The sequence below is a fragment of the Macrobrachium nipponense genome, chromosome 2 (genome assembly GCF_015104395.2).
Source record: "Macrobrachium nipponense isolate FS-2020 chromosome 2, ASM1510439v2, whole genome shotgun sequence".
Lineage (NCBI taxonomy): Eukaryota > Metazoa > Arthropoda > Malacostraca > Decapoda > Palaemonidae > Macrobrachium > Macrobrachium nipponense.
In genome coordinates, this window is record NC_087201.1 from 28,738,338 (window position 1) to 28,758,541 (window position 20,204).

The 20,204-nt window shown below is 37.0% G+C and overlaps 2 protein-coding genes across 8 annotated transcripts in view; one reads left to right on the top strand and one right to left on the bottom strand.

The window, feature by feature from the left end:
* LOC135220502 (RING finger protein 145-like) overlaps positions 1-20,204 on the top strand; it is a 344,353-nt gene that overhangs the window by 146,446 nt on the left and 177,703 nt on the right. The gene's annotated exons all lie outside the window — the stretch shown is intronic.
* The window catches only part of LOC135220500 (mediator of RNA polymerase II transcription subunit 17-like), an 88,185-nt gene that overhangs the window by 18,513 nt on the left and 49,468 nt on the right, over positions 1-20,204 (bottom strand). The window contains exon 6 of the mRNA XM_064257641.1: positions 7,050-7,299. Within this exon, the coding sequence (XP_064113711.1) occupies positions 7,050-7,299 (250 nt within the window). The remainder of the gene's footprint in view (positions 1-7,049; positions 7,300-20,204) is intronic.

The following is a 20,204-nucleotide window of genomic DNA, read 5'->3' on the forward strand; positions in this document are numbered from 1 at the left end:
GTTGCTGAGATGATTAATGACACTCCAAATACCCTTCAAGTCCAAGTTCAGTCCTAATAGGAAGGTGGGGTGGGAAGTGCCCTGATGTCATGTAAAAATAACTGAATATGACAGATATTAGTCTAATTTATAGTTTTCAAGGTCATTGAGATGAATAGTAGCACCTTTGATGTTCTTCAAGTCTAGGTTCAGCCCCAATAGGACAAGGAATAGGAAGGTGGTGACATGTAAAAAATAACTGAAAACTAGAGATATTAGTGTCTAATCCATAGTTTTCAAGGCCGCTGAGATGAATAGCAAAACTCCAGATCCCCTTTAAGTCCAAGTTCAGCCCCAATAGGAAGGGGGTGAATAAGGGTGAAAAATAAAATGTCAAAAATGACCAATATTAGTGTCTAATCCATGTGTGTTGCATCAATAGTTTTTCAGTTTAACAATCAGGGGTTTGCAAAAAAAGAAGGGTGTTGACATAGGCTCTCCACTGTCCCCGATTTTAGCTAATATCTGTAAGGAATTTGTAGAAAGGGAAACTGCAGTTTCTAAAGGAACAAGAAAATTTAACCAAACTAGTGTAAATAGCTAATAGTATACCACTATCAATTAAGTTTACGAAAGATATGGAAGTGGATTTAAAGTTGCCCTTTTTAGATGTTTTGCTTTTTAGAGATTGTAACGGTCACATTTTAAAATTTTCAGTATATCAGAAATCAACACATTTGGAAAGTTACCCACATTTTTATTCATTTCACTCAAATAAAATCAAAAGCAGTGTCATGAATTTTGCCCTACATGCTTTTAAGATATGTGACCCTGAATATGCAGATAGGGAATTACAACACAAAGCATCAACTTGCAGGAGCCTCGGGTATCCTACCCACTTTATTGAGAAGCCGTTCTCTCGAGAGAGATAGTTTTATTGTTCTTATTAAAGCCTTGCTTAAGTTCTTCTATAGATTTGGATTCCCCGTCATGATCCAGAGTGACCAAGGCCGGCACTTTAGGTCAAACGAATTACGGAATCGTATGAAGGCTCATAGGATTCAGCATTTGCATTTAACACCTTACCAGCCATAGAGCCAAGATACAGTCAAACGTTTTCATCAGACCCTTTCTGCCACCCTGGCGAAACTCCAGGATGAAAACGGAGGAATCTGGGAGGAGAACCTCCCATAGACACTCTCCACGCTCCAGCATAGTCAATCGGAGACCACAGGCTATAGCCAATTTGAACTACTTTATGGTTCAAATTGGCTATAGCCAATTTGAACCATTCCACCAGGAATGGAAGCGTGGGCGGACCCACACAAATCTCTACAGGCTATGGATACTGAAATTGAAGATTTGTTCTGTTGGCCCTTCACCCACTGTTCCTAGCACTTATTCTAATTTTCAGCTGCATTTTTCTCCTGTCATTCCCATTTCTTGATTTTCAGTCTCCCTATGAAACTCTGTGAGTGTTTTCAGTGATATAATGTTAACATTAATCATTCCTTGCTACTTTGAATCAAGTTTAAGTTTAAATGCATTTTATGTAACACTGAAGCATTAATACCAGTACATATTTCATGTCAGAATACTGTGCAGATTCTTGTAGACTATCCCGTTGTGTGCCTGCCCTGTAGATCAACAGTGCCATTCGCATCAATCTACCAGTGCCAATCTCGGGGTATCATACCCCTGAATGGCAGCGACACACTCACTTGCTTACAGTGAGCAACCTTAGTTCTTTCCATTTAGCTCTTAATCCCTGACAGTTCCCCTGGAGAAAATGAACGAATTTTAACTAGATTTTGAGGCTGTTGAATTGGAGCCCCTTTTAAGTACTTTTACTTTACTGCCTTGCCTACTGCTTTTTTCCATGAAATTGATTATTTATGACTGCCATCCATTTTAAGGTTGACAATGGTAATGCTTCCAGGGAGGAGGAACCTGCCCACTGAAGGCAAAGCTCCTCTAGCCCTTAAACGCCGAGCTGGTATTTCCGAAAGTGTCTCCCATATGCTGGCGGCATTCACAAGTGAGCGCCGAAGCGGGAAAAAAGTTTTTTTTTTAAATCACAGCACGCTTAATTTTCAAGATTAAGAGTTCATTTTTGGCTCCTTTTTTTGTCATTGCCTGAAGTTAATATGCAATCATCAGAAATGAAAAAATAATCATTATCATACATTAATATTGGAATATATGACAGTACAAAAAAAATTTCATATATAATTGTATACAAATTGCGCTGTGAGCAAAACAGTTAAAGCTAATGAGTTAATTATTTTTTCATTGTATTGTACACTAAATTGCAATGATTTTGGTATATAACAAATTGTAAAACAATCAAAGCAACACAGAGAAAATATTATCACAATATGATGCATGAATTCGTAATGCATGGACATAAAAAAAAGTTGCTGTTTTCAAAAATTCACCATAAATCCAAATATTGTGCTGGACACTTCCCACTTCTTGCAAAATGAAAGTAATTGATTGAATATCACTAGACTGTAAGTGTTGTAGCTTACAATTGCAGTTTTCGACCATTTCGGTCGAGTTAAAGTTGACTGAAGGTAGAATTTTTTCTATTTATCGTTATTTATATGAAAATATTTCAAAACTGATAAAAGCTACAACCATGGGTTGTTTTTTGTTGTATTCTACATGAAATTGCACCCATTTTCATCTATAAAACTTTATCTACCAGCTAATATAAAACTGTGCAAACATTACGACAATCGGATGAAAAAATTTCTGATTTTTTCAGCAGTTACCGCACGGACGTAGGATAAAGTTTTTTTCTAAAATTCACCATAAATTTAAATATTGTGCTAGAGACTTCCAATTTGTTGCAAAATTAAGGTAAATGATTGAGTATTACTAGAATGTAAGAGTTTTAGCTTACAATTGCGGTTTTCGATCATTTCGGTTGAGTCAAAGTTGACCGAAGGTTGAAATTTTGGCACTTATCATTATTTATATGAAAATATTTCAAAACTGACAAAAGCTACAACCATGAGTTGTATTTTGTTGTATTCTACATGAAATTGCACACACTTCATATATAAAACTTTATGTAACGGTTAATATAAAACTATGCAAACATTACGACAATCGGACGAAAATATTTCAGATTTTTTCGGAAGAGTTAACGCGCAAACGTACGGAAAAAGTTTTTTTCATAAATTCACCATAAATCGAAATATTGTGCTAGAGACTTCCAATTTGTTGTAAAATGAAGGTAAATGATTGAGTATTACTAGAATATAGGAGTTTTAGCTTACAATTGCGTTTTTCAACCATTTCGGTAGAGTCAAAGTTGACCGAAGGTTGAAATTTTGGCACATCGTTATTTATATGAAAATATTTAAAAACTGATAAAAGCTACAACCATGAGTTGTTTTTAGTTGTATTCTAAATGAAATTGCGCACATTTTCATATATAAAACTCTATGTAATGGCTAATATAAAATGGTGCAAAAATTATGTCAAAGTGACGAAATAATTTCTGAGATGTGTCGCCGATGCTTTTTAGTGCGAGAAGAAAGAAATTCGCGCTTGCGCGCCTGGGTAACGATTGTAAACAAAACAACAGCTTGATCCGTGAACTCCCAGCATCCCCCAAGGCATGTGATTCAAAAGTTTTTGCCTAGTAAGCCTATAACTATTTTTCTGCAAATTTTTTTAAAAACTTTTTTTTCGTCAACGTTTCGTACGTCGGTTCGGCACCCAACAGACAATTTTCGTCAACGTTTAATACATCCAATCGGCGTTAAAGGGCTAGTATTATAAGTGATTAGTATCTTTGATGGCATCGTCAACAAGGAAATTTCACGTTCAGGAGCACCAGACAAAGCTGATAATACTTGAGAAGAGGTGGAAGTGACAGGATTCTGAAGTGTCAGGAACACCAGTCAGAGCTGGTGCAGGCTCCAGAGAGACAGAAGCACCAGGCACAGATAATGCAACCTCCAAATAAGCAGGAACACCAAAAAAAGCAGAAACTTCATAAATTACTGGCACAGCCTCCAAAGATGCAGGAGTGCCAGAAATTACTGGTGCAGAATCCAGAGGCTGAGTACAGGTCACCACTGATGTTCCCTTACGGAAGGAAGCATTTACGTACATTTCTTCTTGGCAAAGCAACAAAAGTACTAAAAAAGGAATATTCCTAGTCTAACATACTTGCTAAAACTTTCTGTTCAGCCACTGTAAATGTGATGCATTCAGTTACCTTAATGTCTGCATTTCTTTTTCCATGTATACATCACAATTTTGTGAAGAGGATGGATGATTTGATCATCTCCACAATGTATACATTTTGGTTCTTCATAACATACAATATGCTCCAGTTCACTATACTTAACAAACACGGCAGGCCTGCCTTGTATCTTCTGCTAACAAGATCCTATGATATGACCATATTCTTGACAAAAATATCTTGTTTGTGGGGCATATTGCTTAACCTTAAAATTTAACTACGCTGCTTTTCTTAAGTTAAGTGGGTAGAATTGAATATAATAATTAAATCTACAAGTGGAACTACGGCTACATTGATCTTCATCCTTTCAATTCTAATCACACCTTGATCTTTTAACTCTTCTATAAGTTTCTCTTCTGAGTATGTCATCAGTAGGAATGCAAATATCAATCCCTTGGAGTGAATCCAAAAAGCATAAACTAAGTAGTCTACTTTAACTCCTCCAAGATGCGATAATGCCTTAATTTTTCACTTTCTTTTGCTGAGGCCCATTCTACTATCAGCCACAATACTTCACAATATCTCAGTACACATTAAAAATATCACAATTAAATCTTCTGCATTAATGGTCAATTACTTACCATAAGAGGTTTCAAATATACATGGTCTTATTTCTCATACATTTCTAATTAATTTCTCTTTTTCCGTGCTGGAACAAAGGGTTCCAGTGTATCCACAAGAAAATGTTTCCTATTCTTTTCCAGACAGCCTGTCAGAGGAGGGTGCAGAGGTCATCTATGCCAAAACAGTATCATTAGAGGGTCCAGAGTTACTTGATTCTTCATTACTACTCGTGAAGTTTGAAATATACAAAAAAAATAATAAATACATAAAAATAAACCTGAGAACCTTAAAGATACCATCAGCCTTTCATGGAGCTTTTTCTTTCACCAATGACACCAGTAAGTGGCAACTCCCAAATATCTAATCCCCTACCTTACCCTAACCATATGGGCAAACATTATCAGGCAGTTGATGACCCTATCATGGTTCCCACTATTAGCTCCAGATATAAACCCTAGTCCCGGCTACAATACTTTTTCCTATTTATCAAGTCAAATAAATTTCACCAAAAATTGGAAATTCCAAAAGAATGAACCCAAATTAATATGCAATATTGTATAGAACTTGGACTCTAACCCAGGGATACATTCCAAAGGTTCAAGAGACCCCCCTCACAACATCAAGGTGGTCACACATCGAGGGGGGACTCAACCAGATGTACTTCCAGGGAAGCACAAGAGAAAATACAGTGATCCATTAACCAAGTAGGTGCAGGGTTGCACAGGCTCTGCCTATATATTTAAGAAAAAACCTAGGAAAGAGAGGTAAGTCCACCATTTACACATGCCCAGCCTTTTGACTGGAAAAGCGCAGACAGGGAAGCAAACCTGGTAGCGGGGCAAGCCCCATGTTTAGGTGAGCCCAGAAGATGCACTAAAAATACCAAATTTGTAACTAATTTGTATTTTTTATAACCAACAAACCTTCGGTCTTAACATTAGGATTTACTAGTGCCAGTAGAATTAAAATTACACTTGTGAGTTCCAGGGACTATTGGCATCTATACCAGGTCACGGGGCATGTATACCCAGAATTCTCTTGGCGTCCTGTGACCCACCAGTTATATTCCTACCGCCTTTAAGATAAGAAATGGTCATTAAGGAACACTTTAACCCAGACAGAGGCTAGTCAATCACATACAAGTGTTCAAGAGCTACCCCCTCCTCCTGAGATTAGGAAGAGCACTAACTTGAAACCCTAATGGACTTCTTATAATAGGCCATCTAGAATTCCCTTCTTCCTCTTGCAGAAGGAGGGAGAAGGAGAAGACATGGAGGAGGATGAGCTCAACAAGGTGGTGGTTCAAGGATAATGCTTGAGCTTCTTTCCCTCTTCACCCAGATCTTGCTTTCTCTGAGGAAATTGCAGTAGCTGATGATCTAGGGCATTTTCTACAAGAACAGGCCAACAGCAAAAGCAGACATAGGAGGCCACATCATAAGGGTTGCAGCAACAGTCAATGTTACAAGGGTGCAGTAACAGCACTTTTCAGTTAGTGTCCCAAATGTATGCGTATATCCCCCACCTCCCACAAATACTCACATCTCACATGGGAGGGGGTACAACAGTGCTCGGGAAAAGAGAAGGGAGGTTTTCCGCAATGATGGGAGTCAGGAGCAGCAGCCTGATTGATAGGGGCAGAAGGAATGGTCTCAAGAAGAGATAACCCTGGGTTGGGGGGGGTGGGGTGTTCGGTTATCGGTCGAGCACCAGTATTCGAAAATTGCCATTAACAGAATACATGGCATTTACATCACTAAAAGTACCTATGATCTGCTTAACAGCGCTGTTAGGCAATTTATTGCCGCCAATAAACTGCCTACCAGGCCAAAAATCTGGTTAAAATTGTTGTTAGCCAAGTGCTGTAAAACTGAAAAGTTGAATCTAGATGAATGTTGGTATGCTTTTAGAAATGTTAATCATGATGGTCCACAGGGCATGTGCACAATGCGATTACCTTCTTCAGTCTGACAGAAAATATTCCCACGATTCTAGTGATAAGGCATACATATGAATAATGAGACAGCTATTTGCTACAATAATAGGAGTATAATAACAATAAAAATAGCATAATTTAGTCTCTGAGTATCATGAAGACAGTATAGATGGTGAACAACATAAGATGTTAGTCAATAATACCCTTTCTATTGATTACAGATAAAAACTACCAGCCTACTAAAATGTGTTTATCAAGTATTGAAACTAATATGCACAAATTTATTCAATAATAATAATAACATACCCTTTGCCATCAGAATGACACAGTCCCACAAGAAGATGGATGCCAGGAAATATGGTTGCTGTTATTTGATTGCCAACTACCAGATGAGGTATGGAGGGTGTAAGTTTCACTGCTTCCCGGGCCAGTTGACTGAACAGTTCCTTACAGAACAAAACATTCTGAGCATTCTCCAATTTCTGCTGCCAAGGGGTTTCCCCAATTGACACACATTCATTACTGTGTAGCTGAGCAGAGCAAATATCTTCCTCATCTGAAAAAAATTCCTTTTCATACAGCTATCCATATACTAAAATAAAACTTACTTTTATACATTTTCTCCAGATAACCAGAATTTACATAATAATAGTTTCACCATATTAACAACTGAGCTTAGAGAATGTACAATCTTGCTCCAATGCACTGCTCTGCACCAAAAGGAAAACTATTCAGTGTTATGAAAAGTTGGACACATCTTGCTAAAGCTCAAACACAAGTTTATACATGCTAGAATGGCGAAGAGTTTGATGGTTCTTTCATCAATTTATACTCAACCAAAAGATATTCCCAAAAAACTCCAACCTTAGTGATGACTATGTGATACTGGCAAGACCGAAGGTTTGTTCTACATATGAACAAATGAATTTTACTTCTCCATCTTAATAAAAGCAAAGGCTATACAAAAATGTGTCACTAAGTAAGAGATTATTAAGTTTAAATATGCCTCACTTTCCCAAATGGGAAGCATCAGTGATTCTTCAATCAATATTCCTGACAAAATCTTTGCCATACTTACTAGCATACCCCCCTCATTTTGGGACCACCTTGACGTGGTGAGGGGGCTCTCGAACCTCAGGAATCTCTTCCCAGGTTCGAACCCAAGGGTCCCATATGACATTATATATTTTCGAGTAAACTTATGTGGACCTTTCCATTTTTTGCCAAAATTTTTGAAAGCAAATAAATGAGAAAACATATCATGGCTTAACGTGGAGTTAAATCCGAAGCTAAATAGTGAGAACTGTGGTAGATCCATCATCTACCCGACAATGTTCGGACCTGTTTTTCAGGCGGAACTATTCTGTGGAGCTGGACCACGGATTCCAGGGGGGGCCTGGTTCTAGGAATAGAACTCTCGGCATTCTATCCAGTTTGCCCATAATGTGATTAGGATGGGGATAATTGTATTAACATAATACTCTTAGTCCTAGCAAGCGGGTTCTGCTTACACTTGGGCCATACTAATCATGTTATGCCATCCCCTTTTGGGGTAGGGTAGGGATGCGGACATTTGGGAGTCCTTTCTCACTTGTGCCTTTGGCAGAAGATTTAACTTCGCGAAAGGGCCAATATCTTTTCAAGAATTTTTTTTTTTTTTTTTTTTTTTTTTTTTTTTTTTTTTTTTTTTTTTTTTTTTTTTTTTTTTTTTTTTTTTTTTTTTTTTTTTTTTTTTTTTTGTAAAAACTAAAAATTTATGAACTGTGAAATAAATGATTTGAGTACCCCTGGGCCCCATGATGGAAAAACTACGGCACAGTTGATGACCATTGGCACGTCACTCCCGAATTTCCTAGGTACTGCCACAAGTAGTGAAAGTTACTATAAAAGATACAAAGGAACACCCTGTTCCAAGTAAAGCAGCAGAGCCAGAAAACCAAATAGAGTGCATAAATAAAAAAAGAAACAAACAAAAATAAATTGGTAAACTCCAATATCGTAACAATGGAACCATATATGATGAACAATAATTCTGAATTAGAGACAAATAATCCTCCCAGCAATACAGAAAAATATAAAAATCATAATAGACAAGCAACCATACATAAAACAAGGACCAAAAAGAACAAAATTACCGACTTAATCCCACATTGGTACATTTTGAAGACCTCTTTGGACCAGATAATTGGTCAAGATTTCTAGTCCTCAAAGCTGACAACAAAATCTCAGCAGCGATGCTAGAAAACAAATTACTTAACATATATCCAACACAAGACATGGATGGCAATGCAGACATCAAGGACAATGAATGGCTTATCCAAGTAACCAATAAAAAGCAGTCCACTGCCTTTTTAAGTATAACAGAAATAAATAATATAAAGGTAATAATTACAAGCCACAAAACATTGAATTATGTACAGGGTACAGTCATCCTACCCAATAGCGAGCAGGAGCTTCCTTCAAAACAACTATTGCTAGACTCCCTAAAATTGAGATATAACAATATCCACGATTTAGAAATATACTCTATTTCAAGTAGGAAAGATAAAAGTAAAAATATCAACATTGCCAAAATAAAATTTACAGGCCAAGACTTACCATTTAAAATAAAAATTCTTGGACAAAATAGAGAAGTTCGTCCTTTTGTTCCTAAACCATTACAATGTACACAGTGCTCAAGGTATGGACACACATACAAAAGATGCCGTAATAAAGCTATATGTGCAGTCTGTGCATCAGATGACCATACCACTAATTGGAACTGTAATCAATCAAAATGTATTAATTGTGGACTAGCCCATCACGCAAAATCTAAGGAGTGTTCATTTTACCAATATAACACAGGAACTTCAGTTGTTAATAAATAGGACAGGAATGTCAGTCATGGAAGCCAGACTTGAGCTAAAAGTAAGAGGCGTTAACAATCCATCCAAAACCTCCACCTTTCAAATGTGACTAAAAATCAAGACATCAAACAGCACAATGACAAACAAGATAGTATAAACATGGAAACTGGATTTCATACCAATAATACTGAAACCCAAAATAAAAGTGATATTACAACAACCAATACCACCACTAACATAGATGATTCAGTTATCCATGGAAAAGAACTTCCAATAGAAGAAGAATTAAATAATGATGATAATCGAACTGGCAAAAAGAAAAGAATTCTAGAAAGAACCCCACCTAAGGGAAAAAAAGTAAATATTGAAAATTACAATCAATCCAGAGAGACTCCAACTACACCAGGAGAACATTTTAAAAAAGATATTAAACTAACCTCATCACAAGTGGAAATACACAATTACCCTCAATCTCAATCAAACAGCCAACATCTGGACAGTAAAGATCACTCTTTACAATTCATCAAATAATACTAATGAAAATCATACCATTAAACCAAACCAAAATATAACTATCACCCCCAACCATCCACAAGACCGAAATATCCCATTAACAACAACAAAACAAATAACCCCTCAAACCAACAGTCCTTATCACTACAGAAAAGGAACAATAGAATTACAAAACCAGAAATTTCTAAAGCTAGACCAAAAACTTCTGAACCAATAATTAACATTACCAAACATGCTTCATCTTGTGGTTGTAATGAATGCTTTGTAAGTACATATAACCAACTAACTACCAAGACAGAGGACACAGTACGAAATTGTATTGACAATTTTACCAAATTAAGGAGGTGCCCTTTAACACACCAACATGAGAACGAATTATGTTCTGAATCCTTAAAATACAAAAAGGAAATTATAAAATCAAAATGAAGTTTTTATTGTAAAACTAATATTGTAATAACTACCTGAACACCTGAACAAGCCCTGGTCACTTACCAGCCCGAACCATCATTTATTAAAATTTTACCAAATCTTTGGTTAAAATAAACGATCAGTGTTGCCAATCTCCTGGCAAACACCCTCGTTACCTAGTTACCAGCCCACCGCTGATAGCCCTGCCTCACGGGCCGGTCACACCTGCCCTCTCACGTCAATCATAACTCAATAACTCTGTATGAGAGGGGAGGAGGGTGGGAATCATTCAGGTGTTCAGGTAGGTATTACAATATTAGTTTTACAATAAAAACTTCATATTGCAATACACCCCCTGAACACCTGAACAAGCCCGATTAACAACATTAATTTGAGGTGGGGAATCAAATCTACTCGGCCCTCCACTGTACCATTGTCAGTCAATATAATTGAGTACGCGGGTCAGTCTCAAGTTCATTTGTCACTCGTCCAAACTAATCTCCCATGTGTGGCCTTCTAGGCCTCCCATATGTGGAGGGAAAAACTCCCTGCACCTCTACCCTAAGGTCAAAACTCATTGAGTGCGGGAGGGATACAAACCTGTTTCCTCTCAGCTGGCTATGTGCCTCACCTGAGTAGAGGAAAAACTGAAGACCTCCCATGTGGCTCTCGGCCTCTCATGTATGGAGGGAATCTGAAGACCTCCATGTGCTCTCGGCCTCTCATGTATGGAGGGAATCTGAAGACCTCCCATGTGGCTCTCGGCCTCTCATGTATGGAGGGAAACTGAAGACCTCCCATGTGGCCTTAGGCCTCTCATGTACGGAGGAGACAACCATGTCCATCGGTGCGTCTGCGACGGTGTCGTCGATCGTAGTGATGTCCTCTCTTGTAGTGTTGTACCTGCCTGTCTGTACTCTGCCTGGTTGGCACTTGGAAGAATACCCTCAGATAGACCCAGACATGTTCTTTCCTATCTGTCCTAATACTTAAAATCCTCTCGTGATATATCATATCGTGAATATTTCCCTATACATATTCCTAATATTCGCTCCCTACTCTAATATTAACTCAGACAGCAAGATTGTTGGGTTTAAAAATAGAATTTAGGCCAAAGGCCGAGTATTGGGACCTATGAGGTCAGTCAGCGCTGAAGGGAAATTGACAAAGTTTGAAAAGGTGTGACAGGAAGAAAAACCTCTGTTGCACAATGAGTCCAGTGTTAGGAGAGCGTGGAAAATAGGATGAGAGAATATGAAATCAGTGAGGAGAGAGAGAGAGAGAGAGAGAGAGAGAGAGAGAGAGAGAGAGAGAGAGAGAGATACAATCGTCTAAGATAAAGAGAGAATATAAAATCAGGGAAGTGAGAGAGAGAGAGAGAGAGAGAGAGAGAGAGAGAGAGAGAGAGAGAGAGAGAGAGAGAGAGAGAGAGAGAGACATTACAATCGTCTAACATCTCCACCTCCGTAAATTGCACCCTCTTCTAAGTTAAAAGGGTATTATCTTAACGATAATATACTCGTATAACTCCGTACAGCTATGAACAACCGAACGAGAACTTGTTAATGCGATCGACTCCTATAACAACATCACTTTAATGTATCGAACGGCGTATGACAGTAATCGAATCCGATAGCAACATCCGTTATTGTATTCATCCGCGTGCGACGGTAATTACTGTATTCATGTTATAAATGCAGCTGAAGCTAATAAGGCAAAATTACGTGCATCAGCAACCTGGACAGAAGTCCCGAGCTTTTGTATGAATTCAAACGCAGCCGTGGTAAAAGAAACTAATAGCATGAAAGAGCTCATTACAGTTTTTTTTTTGTTTTTTTTTTTTTTGTTTTTTTTTTTTTTTTTTTTTTTTTTCAGACAAAGGATTAATAAAGTATATAAAGTGTAAGGTTCGTAATACCTATGAAAACGAGTGAAAAACGAACGGAATCCTAAATTTAACGCCATCTAACCCGATGGAAAAACTAGCTTCCAATGAGACGTATCAGTCAAATTTTGGACTTAAATTACATCGTAAGACGAACAGTATGACTTCGTTCCATAAGTTAAGTATCCAGATATTCATTAATATGCTAACTAGGGACAAAAACATTAGCCGAGACCAAGTGATATGGTTGAATCTGGAGCCAATGAAAAAAAACAAAAACAAAAACAGACTAGCCGGCATCCTTGTCTGTCTAAGCCACACCTCCTTACAATAGTGCTGTTTGACGAAAAGCTAGTGTAATTGTAATTTAATTGAAAAGTAATAAAATAATATTTAAAGGTAATTAAATTAACTTTATTAGGCCTAATATTAATTTCAGTTGTCATTGTAATTTGATAATACGACTGGTAATAATTTGTAACTGTAAATTGACATAAGCGCAATGTAATTACTGACGGCAATAGTCGGTTAAACGTATGAAGACGTCATACATACGAATTCCTTATATCTGCCATCTGATTATATGCCCCAAGATAGATACCTCATTGACTATGTTAAATGTCAACATAGTTGAACACACGTCTCCTTCAAGACGTTTGTACAAACTTGGCAAAAGTGAGTGTGTTGTTACGTTAGTCATTTTGGGCAATCAGGAGAGAATGAGATGGATACGGCGACGCAAACCCGTATTCGTCATCCGCTGATTACCAGCGTGAATGGACTGCCGAGTTAAGTGTTTATACTACGCTAATATGATGATACATATAATACAATTATAATGCTTTAGTCGGACAGAATCCGATCTTCATTCTGTTCGATTACATTCATATTAATTATTCTCCGATCGGATTCTCGTTCGTTTTCAATTACACCTGTACTGAATTATCAGAAGTCAGAATGCCTTGAGCCTACAGCGTTAGCCAATATAAAAATAACTATCGATATATTGTACTGCGAATACTTTAGGCTAGGCTACTGAATATGCATACGATATATCATCGTGAACACTAGGCTAACTGTAGTTAATTTTATTCGATTTCTCTCCATACTGAATATCGTAAGTCAATATGCATTGAACGGAGAATTAGTTGATATTAACAATTATCGTATCGTATAAGTAGAGGAAAGTAACCTAAAAGACGAAGGAGCATATCTGAAAGACCAACCATGGCCTAAAAGCTTCTGATGCAAGGAACTCGAAGCAGGAAAAAGCCTAAAGATGCTCTGAGGACACTGTATCTCTATAAACTACTACTTTTAATAGAAAACCGACCCGAAGAAGCCTGCACTTCTCTTTCTAAACTAAACACTATGTAGCCTATTATCCCTACTCCGTCTATATCTGACCCAAGTTTTTATCACCTGAGAACTTACACATCAAGGGAAGGGGAATCTGCTGCCAACACTGCCTGCTCCGCGCCAGGGGGGACGGCGGATCCTGCCCTGTGGGCTTGCGGATCCCCATAACCCCCAGCACCGGTTAGGGCTGGTTCTGGAACAGGCAGGGGAGCTGGAAAAGAACGATTAGTAATTTCAGTATCCCTATTGCTCGATCTATCCTCACTTAATCTTGACATAAAATCGGTAACAGATGTCATACTCGATGTCAGCCTACTCTCAAGTCTCTTAAAGAGCACTGTCTCTAAGTCTTTATCTTGATCTACGTTAGTCTCTTCCTGCCTACACTTACTTCTTAATACAAGACCTTTCCTACGTTTGAGATACCCTAACATCTGGTCCAAAGACCACTCCTGACATTCCAAACATCTGGTCTTTACATCATATTGAACAGGCCTACAATTTACGCATAAGGAATGACTATCGTGTCATAGGGTACTCATCCTTTTCTTGCATTGTTGGCAAAGACGATACGTTGTTGAACTTCCGCTCGTCGTTTTCTGTGATGTCGTGGCCGAGAATGCATAGCCGTTGTCGTAGCTTGTGTTGTTTCTTCCTTTGCAGAATCAATGTCTGATGACAAGGTATTAAGAGCAATCCAACAGTAATCCAAAGGGATGCGTAATTCGTCACCAAAATCAATCAAATCAAAGGTGCAAATGAAGGCCGGGCAAGACCAAAAAGAAAAAGGAGTTCACTGTGGATACATCTGTACTCCCCACCGCGAACGATAAGTGATTGACGTGAGAGGGCAAGTGTGACCGGCCCGTGAGGCAGGGCTATCAGCGGTGGGCTGGTAACTAGGTAACGAGGGTGTTTGCCAGGAGATTGGCAACACTGATCGTTTATTTTAACCAAAGATTTGGTAAAATTTTAATAAATGATGGTTCGGGCTGGTAAGTGACCAGGGCTTGTTCAGGTGTTCAGGGGGTGTATTGCAATAATAGACTTATTAATATTCAACTATGAAAAACAAACAACTACAGAATCTAATAACCAACATACAAATACAACGATTAAAAAACCACAAATAAATTCAAATGCATATAAACTACGAGATAAAGTAAAATCAGCAATCAATTTTACAGAATTTAACACCAATTCCTCCCAATAATGGAATATAAAATCATTCAATGGAATATAAATGGTCTCTTAACCCGACTACATCTGGGTGAATTACAAAGAATCATACGAGACCACAACCCAATGTGCATATGTCTACAACATATAGGAAGTAACCCTACAAATATCCAACACTATAAAATTGCCTGTTATTCACCAACTGACGGTGGAAAATTAGGCACAGCCATATACGTTCATAATAGCATTACATATGAACCTGTTGACATACCATCTATGCCATATCAAATAACATCAATTAAACTGTATATGCCTGATAAAAGTAAAATTACTATTTGTAATTTATATAACCCACCAAATTTCAATGCAAATTTCAGTGATTTTTCTGAACTTATTAGCAAAAGTATACAGGAACCACTACTTATAGTAGGAGATTTTAATGCACATAATCCATTATGGGATATTAATAACCCTACTGACACATCCGGAATCAACATAGAGAATACTATAATGAAACACAACCTGTATTGTCTCAATGAAGGTGAAGTTCCAACATATTTTTCAAATACACACCTAACCTTTGCTTTTCTTCATTGACATTTCATTATGTTCAAATGATGTAGCGGAGAAATTTGAATGGAACGTCCTAGACGATTCATACACAAGTGACCATTTCCCAATCATTCTGAACTACTTAAGTAATGTCAAAATATTGCCACCTACAAGATATAATATCCAAAAAGCTAACTGGGATAAATATTTCTATACACACGAACATAACCACCATTCCCACATAATGAAGATCACAATACTACATGTGAATCCTTCTCAAACTTCATAATAAATGCTGCAGATAAAAGTATTCCAAAAACCAAACACATTCCACAAAATCCCCTGTCCCATGGTGGAATCCAACATTAACAACATTAAGTAAAATAAAAACATATATTGAGTCGCAATCTAAACAGACTCAAAACTCGCCTTAAATCACTCAACAAAATGCCCTATAGTATAAACATATTAAACAAAATAGTTATAACAAACATAACAATTAACCACATTAAACCACTACGTATATAACAAATATACAGCCAAATTTAGAAAAACGGTAATAGCTGAAAAAATCGCATCATGGAAGGAATATGTCTCAAACATATCTTCAAATACATCCACAAGGGATGTCTGGCAAAAGATAAGGAAAATCAATGGAAAACATATAAGACCTCCAAGAAGTGCAATACATTTAAATGGAAAAAATATACCATGATACTTATGAAATATCAAACATAATTGGGAAACATTTTGAAAACATCTAGTGCTTACTCCAGCCTAGATACACATTTTCAAAGTATCAGAAAACAAAAAGAAAATATAATACTCAATTTTGAAACTCTTGAAGACCTGGAATATAACTATATTTTTAACATGGATGAACTAGATAATGCCATCAACTCTTGTCATCCCTCTGCACCAGGATATGATAAAATATCATTTGAAATGATAGAAAAATTAGCTCCTATAGCTAAATTAGATTTTATTAAAATTTTCACAATAGTATCTGGCTAAAACGTGTCTTTCCTGATAAATGGAAACATGCCATAATTATTCCAATAAACAAACCAGGAAAGGATGCAAGTAATCCATCCAATTATAGACCGATATCTCTAACAAGTTGCCTATGCAAAATCTTAGAAAAAATGGTTAATGCACGATTAACGTATGTATTAACCAAAGAATCCATTTTAACACCAACACAATCTGGTTCAATAGCTGGCAGATCAACCCTAGATCCCTTAACACATTTAGAAGATCATATCAAAAAAGGCTTTGAACAAAAGAAATTAACAGTAGCTATATTTTTTGATATAGAAAAAGCATACGATACAACATGGAAACATAACATCATGCAAAACTCCACTCCAAAGGACTAAGAGGCCACTTACCAATATTTATTAAGAACTTCTTAACAAACAGAACTTTTCAAGTAATGAGTAGAAAATTCCTACTCAGTAACCTATAAACTGGAAGAAGGAATCCCTCAAGGTAGTGTCTTGAGCTGTACATTGTTTGCTTTAGCAATCAATGACATTACTATAAATTTACCAAGTGGTGTAAAAACAGTTTATATGTTGATGACTTTGTCATTTACTATACGAGTAGTAATCTGAGACATGTTCAGAGAGTTCTCAGTACTGCCATTTCAATATATGTAGTTGGGCAAATTCAGTTGGATTTAAATTTTCAACTGATAAAACAAAAGCAATCGTCTTCTACAAAGACAAAAGGTGGATGAAGAACCAAACAATCAAACTGCATCTTTATAGCACTGAAATACAATTTTGTACAAAAATCAAGTATCTAGGAGTAATATTTGATCAACATTTAAATTGGAAAGAGCACATCAAATACATTAAAGCCAAGGGCATCAAAGCCCTTGCCATATTAAAAAAAGTTATCACACACTAATTGGGGAGCAAAGCGAGACATTTTATTAATGATATATAAGGCAACAGTCTTATCCATAATAGATTACTGCTGTCCAATATATTTCATCCGCCTCAGAATCTGCATTAAAATCTCTCGATGCAGTGCACCATGAAGGCGTGCGATTGTGCACAGGAGCTTTCCGATCGTCCCCAACAAACTCACTTTTGGTGGAGGCAGGTGTTTTGCCCTTAAACATCACCGTAATTTAATAACAATACAAAGAGGTCTTTTCAATGCAAGCGGGATCGTCTCCTGCAACTTACTGCTTCCAAAACTGTAATCAAGTAACAGCAGTTAATAGTACTAGCTCTTTCCCAAAAAGAGCTAGATACATAATGAACATACATAATATGAATCCAATTTTTCACCCACCAATGGAATTGCCACCACCATGGATTTTAAATAGAGTAAAGATATGTACCTCCCTGTCTTACCTACTCAAAAAAACAAATGACAAGTACGGAAATGTACCGCCAACATGCTTTGGAGCACATTAGAAGAAAAGGCGACAAATTTATGATATATACAGACGGCTCCAAAAATAATGTTGGAGTAGGAGCATCTGCATATTCGAAAAATATGTTAAGTAAAAAAAGCCTACCTTCAATATCATCAGTATTTACTGCTGAAGTCACAGCCATACAGATGGCTCTAGATATGATATCTGAGGCCAAAAGCAAGTGTCTCTGTTATTTTCAGTGACTCACGTAGCGCTATAGATGCAATAAGACAGTATAAACCAGGAAACCAAATAGTACAGGAAATTCAAATAAAAATTCATCAACTCCTCCAATCAGGAATATCAATGGAAATATGTTGGATCCCAGCACAGGTGGGAATAAAAAGGAAATGAATATGCAGACTCTGCTGCCAAATTAGCCTGCACTATCCCTCCAACAATTTCATATGCCCCAGTGTCAGACTGGGTAAAATCAGTTAAAACATTAATTTACCAGGATTGGAAAGAAGAATGGGCCTCGGTGCCAACAACAAATAAACTTAAAAATATAAAAACTGAAGTCTATGCATGGAGGACATCCTCACAGGAGGAAAGAGCAAAAGAGGTGATCCTAGCAAGGCTACGTATAGGACACACAAGATTCTCACATGGTCACTTGATGTCAACACCACATGCTGACCCAGTGAAATGTAACAGATGTCAAACACCCATGACAGTACAGCACTGCTTGTTGAGTGCCCAAATTGGACCCAGCAAGATATTTATCTGCGGAGTTCGGAAATGAAAAATATTCTTGCGGAAAGCAGGGATTTTTCAATTAATAAAATCATAAATTTTTTAAATAAGACTGGTTCTCAAATAAAGTCTAATTTTTTTTTTTTTTTTTTTTTTTCAGGATTGATCCCTGAGAACCAGCCCGAGAAGAGTCTACTTGAGACTCAGAGGTCTGGAAAAACTAACACCTATTATTATTATTATTACTTACTAGCATACACTTGGCACCTCTTGTGTTTAGACCTAATATTTCAGATCCACTTCTTGTACTTTGGGGATGAATTTTCCTGACAATAATCTCTAATTCCTCTAGCTTAAATAATTTTGTTAAAAAAGAACATAATATTGGCACCATACCCTAGCAAAAACTTTTTGTCAGATTTTTATTCCTTCACAATTTAGGTTATTTTGAAACATTTTACCCACCAGAATTCAATTCAAGCAAAACCTAAATATATCAGTAATTTAGGGGGGTCAGGTCATCTAAAATTACAATTCCTCTACAATAAAACATATTTTCCCATTAATCTATCAATCATAAACCTCTAATATAAAACATATTTTCCCATTAATCTATCAATCATAAACCTCTAATATAAAACATATTTTCCCATTAATCTATCAATCATAAAATAGCCCTACTCTAAGAGAACAATCCAATCACACCAACTTTATAGATCTTTAAAAGAAAAAAAAGGAAAAAACTCACTCCACCAGTCTCAAATGGAAATGTTATTCCCTCACATTAACTTTTCATCTTGAAGAGTGGAGAAAAGAGAAGAGGAAACTAAAAATTCATGATTTATTGCTTAATAGAAAAACTTGTTTTATAGTACAAATGCCAATAATTCTTACGAGTACATTAACCATAAAATATCTTTAATGGCAATTTAGGATGAAGGATGATGCATAACAGTCAAGGAAGAGGGGAGTAGACCTGAAGGTGTAATGAATTCAATCCTTCAGCAACAAGCAAGTGGAGGAATAATGGACAACCTCCACCTGTGTAAGCACTATGATAGACAAGTTCAAGAAAGGAACAAGGATGAATGATATGGATTCCTCCTAAGTTAAGTACATCTTAGTTTAACCAGACCACTGAGCTGAATAACAGCTCTCCTAGGACTGGCCTGAAGGATCAGATTTTTATTTATGCAGCTAGGAACCAATTGGTTACTTAGCAATGTGACATACAGATTATTGTGGGATCCAAACCACATTATATCAAGAAATGAATTTCTAATCACCAGAAATAAATTCCCCTGATTCTGCATTAGTGGCAGCTGGGAGCGAACTTAGGCTACCAGATTGGTAGGTAAGTACGCAACTGACTCATCCAATGAGGAACTATGGATTCCTCTAAAATGGCAACACAGGACTCTCCTTAGGTCAAAACTTGCAAATGGTTTTTTTTCTACTACACCAAATGGCAGCTCACAGGATGATTGACAGCTTCAGCTTATACCCATTATAAGGACTTGGAAGAGTGAACCCAACTTTGTGTGGCTTGATCTCAATTTGAGAGATGTTCTCTTTTGAAACCTGCTGAA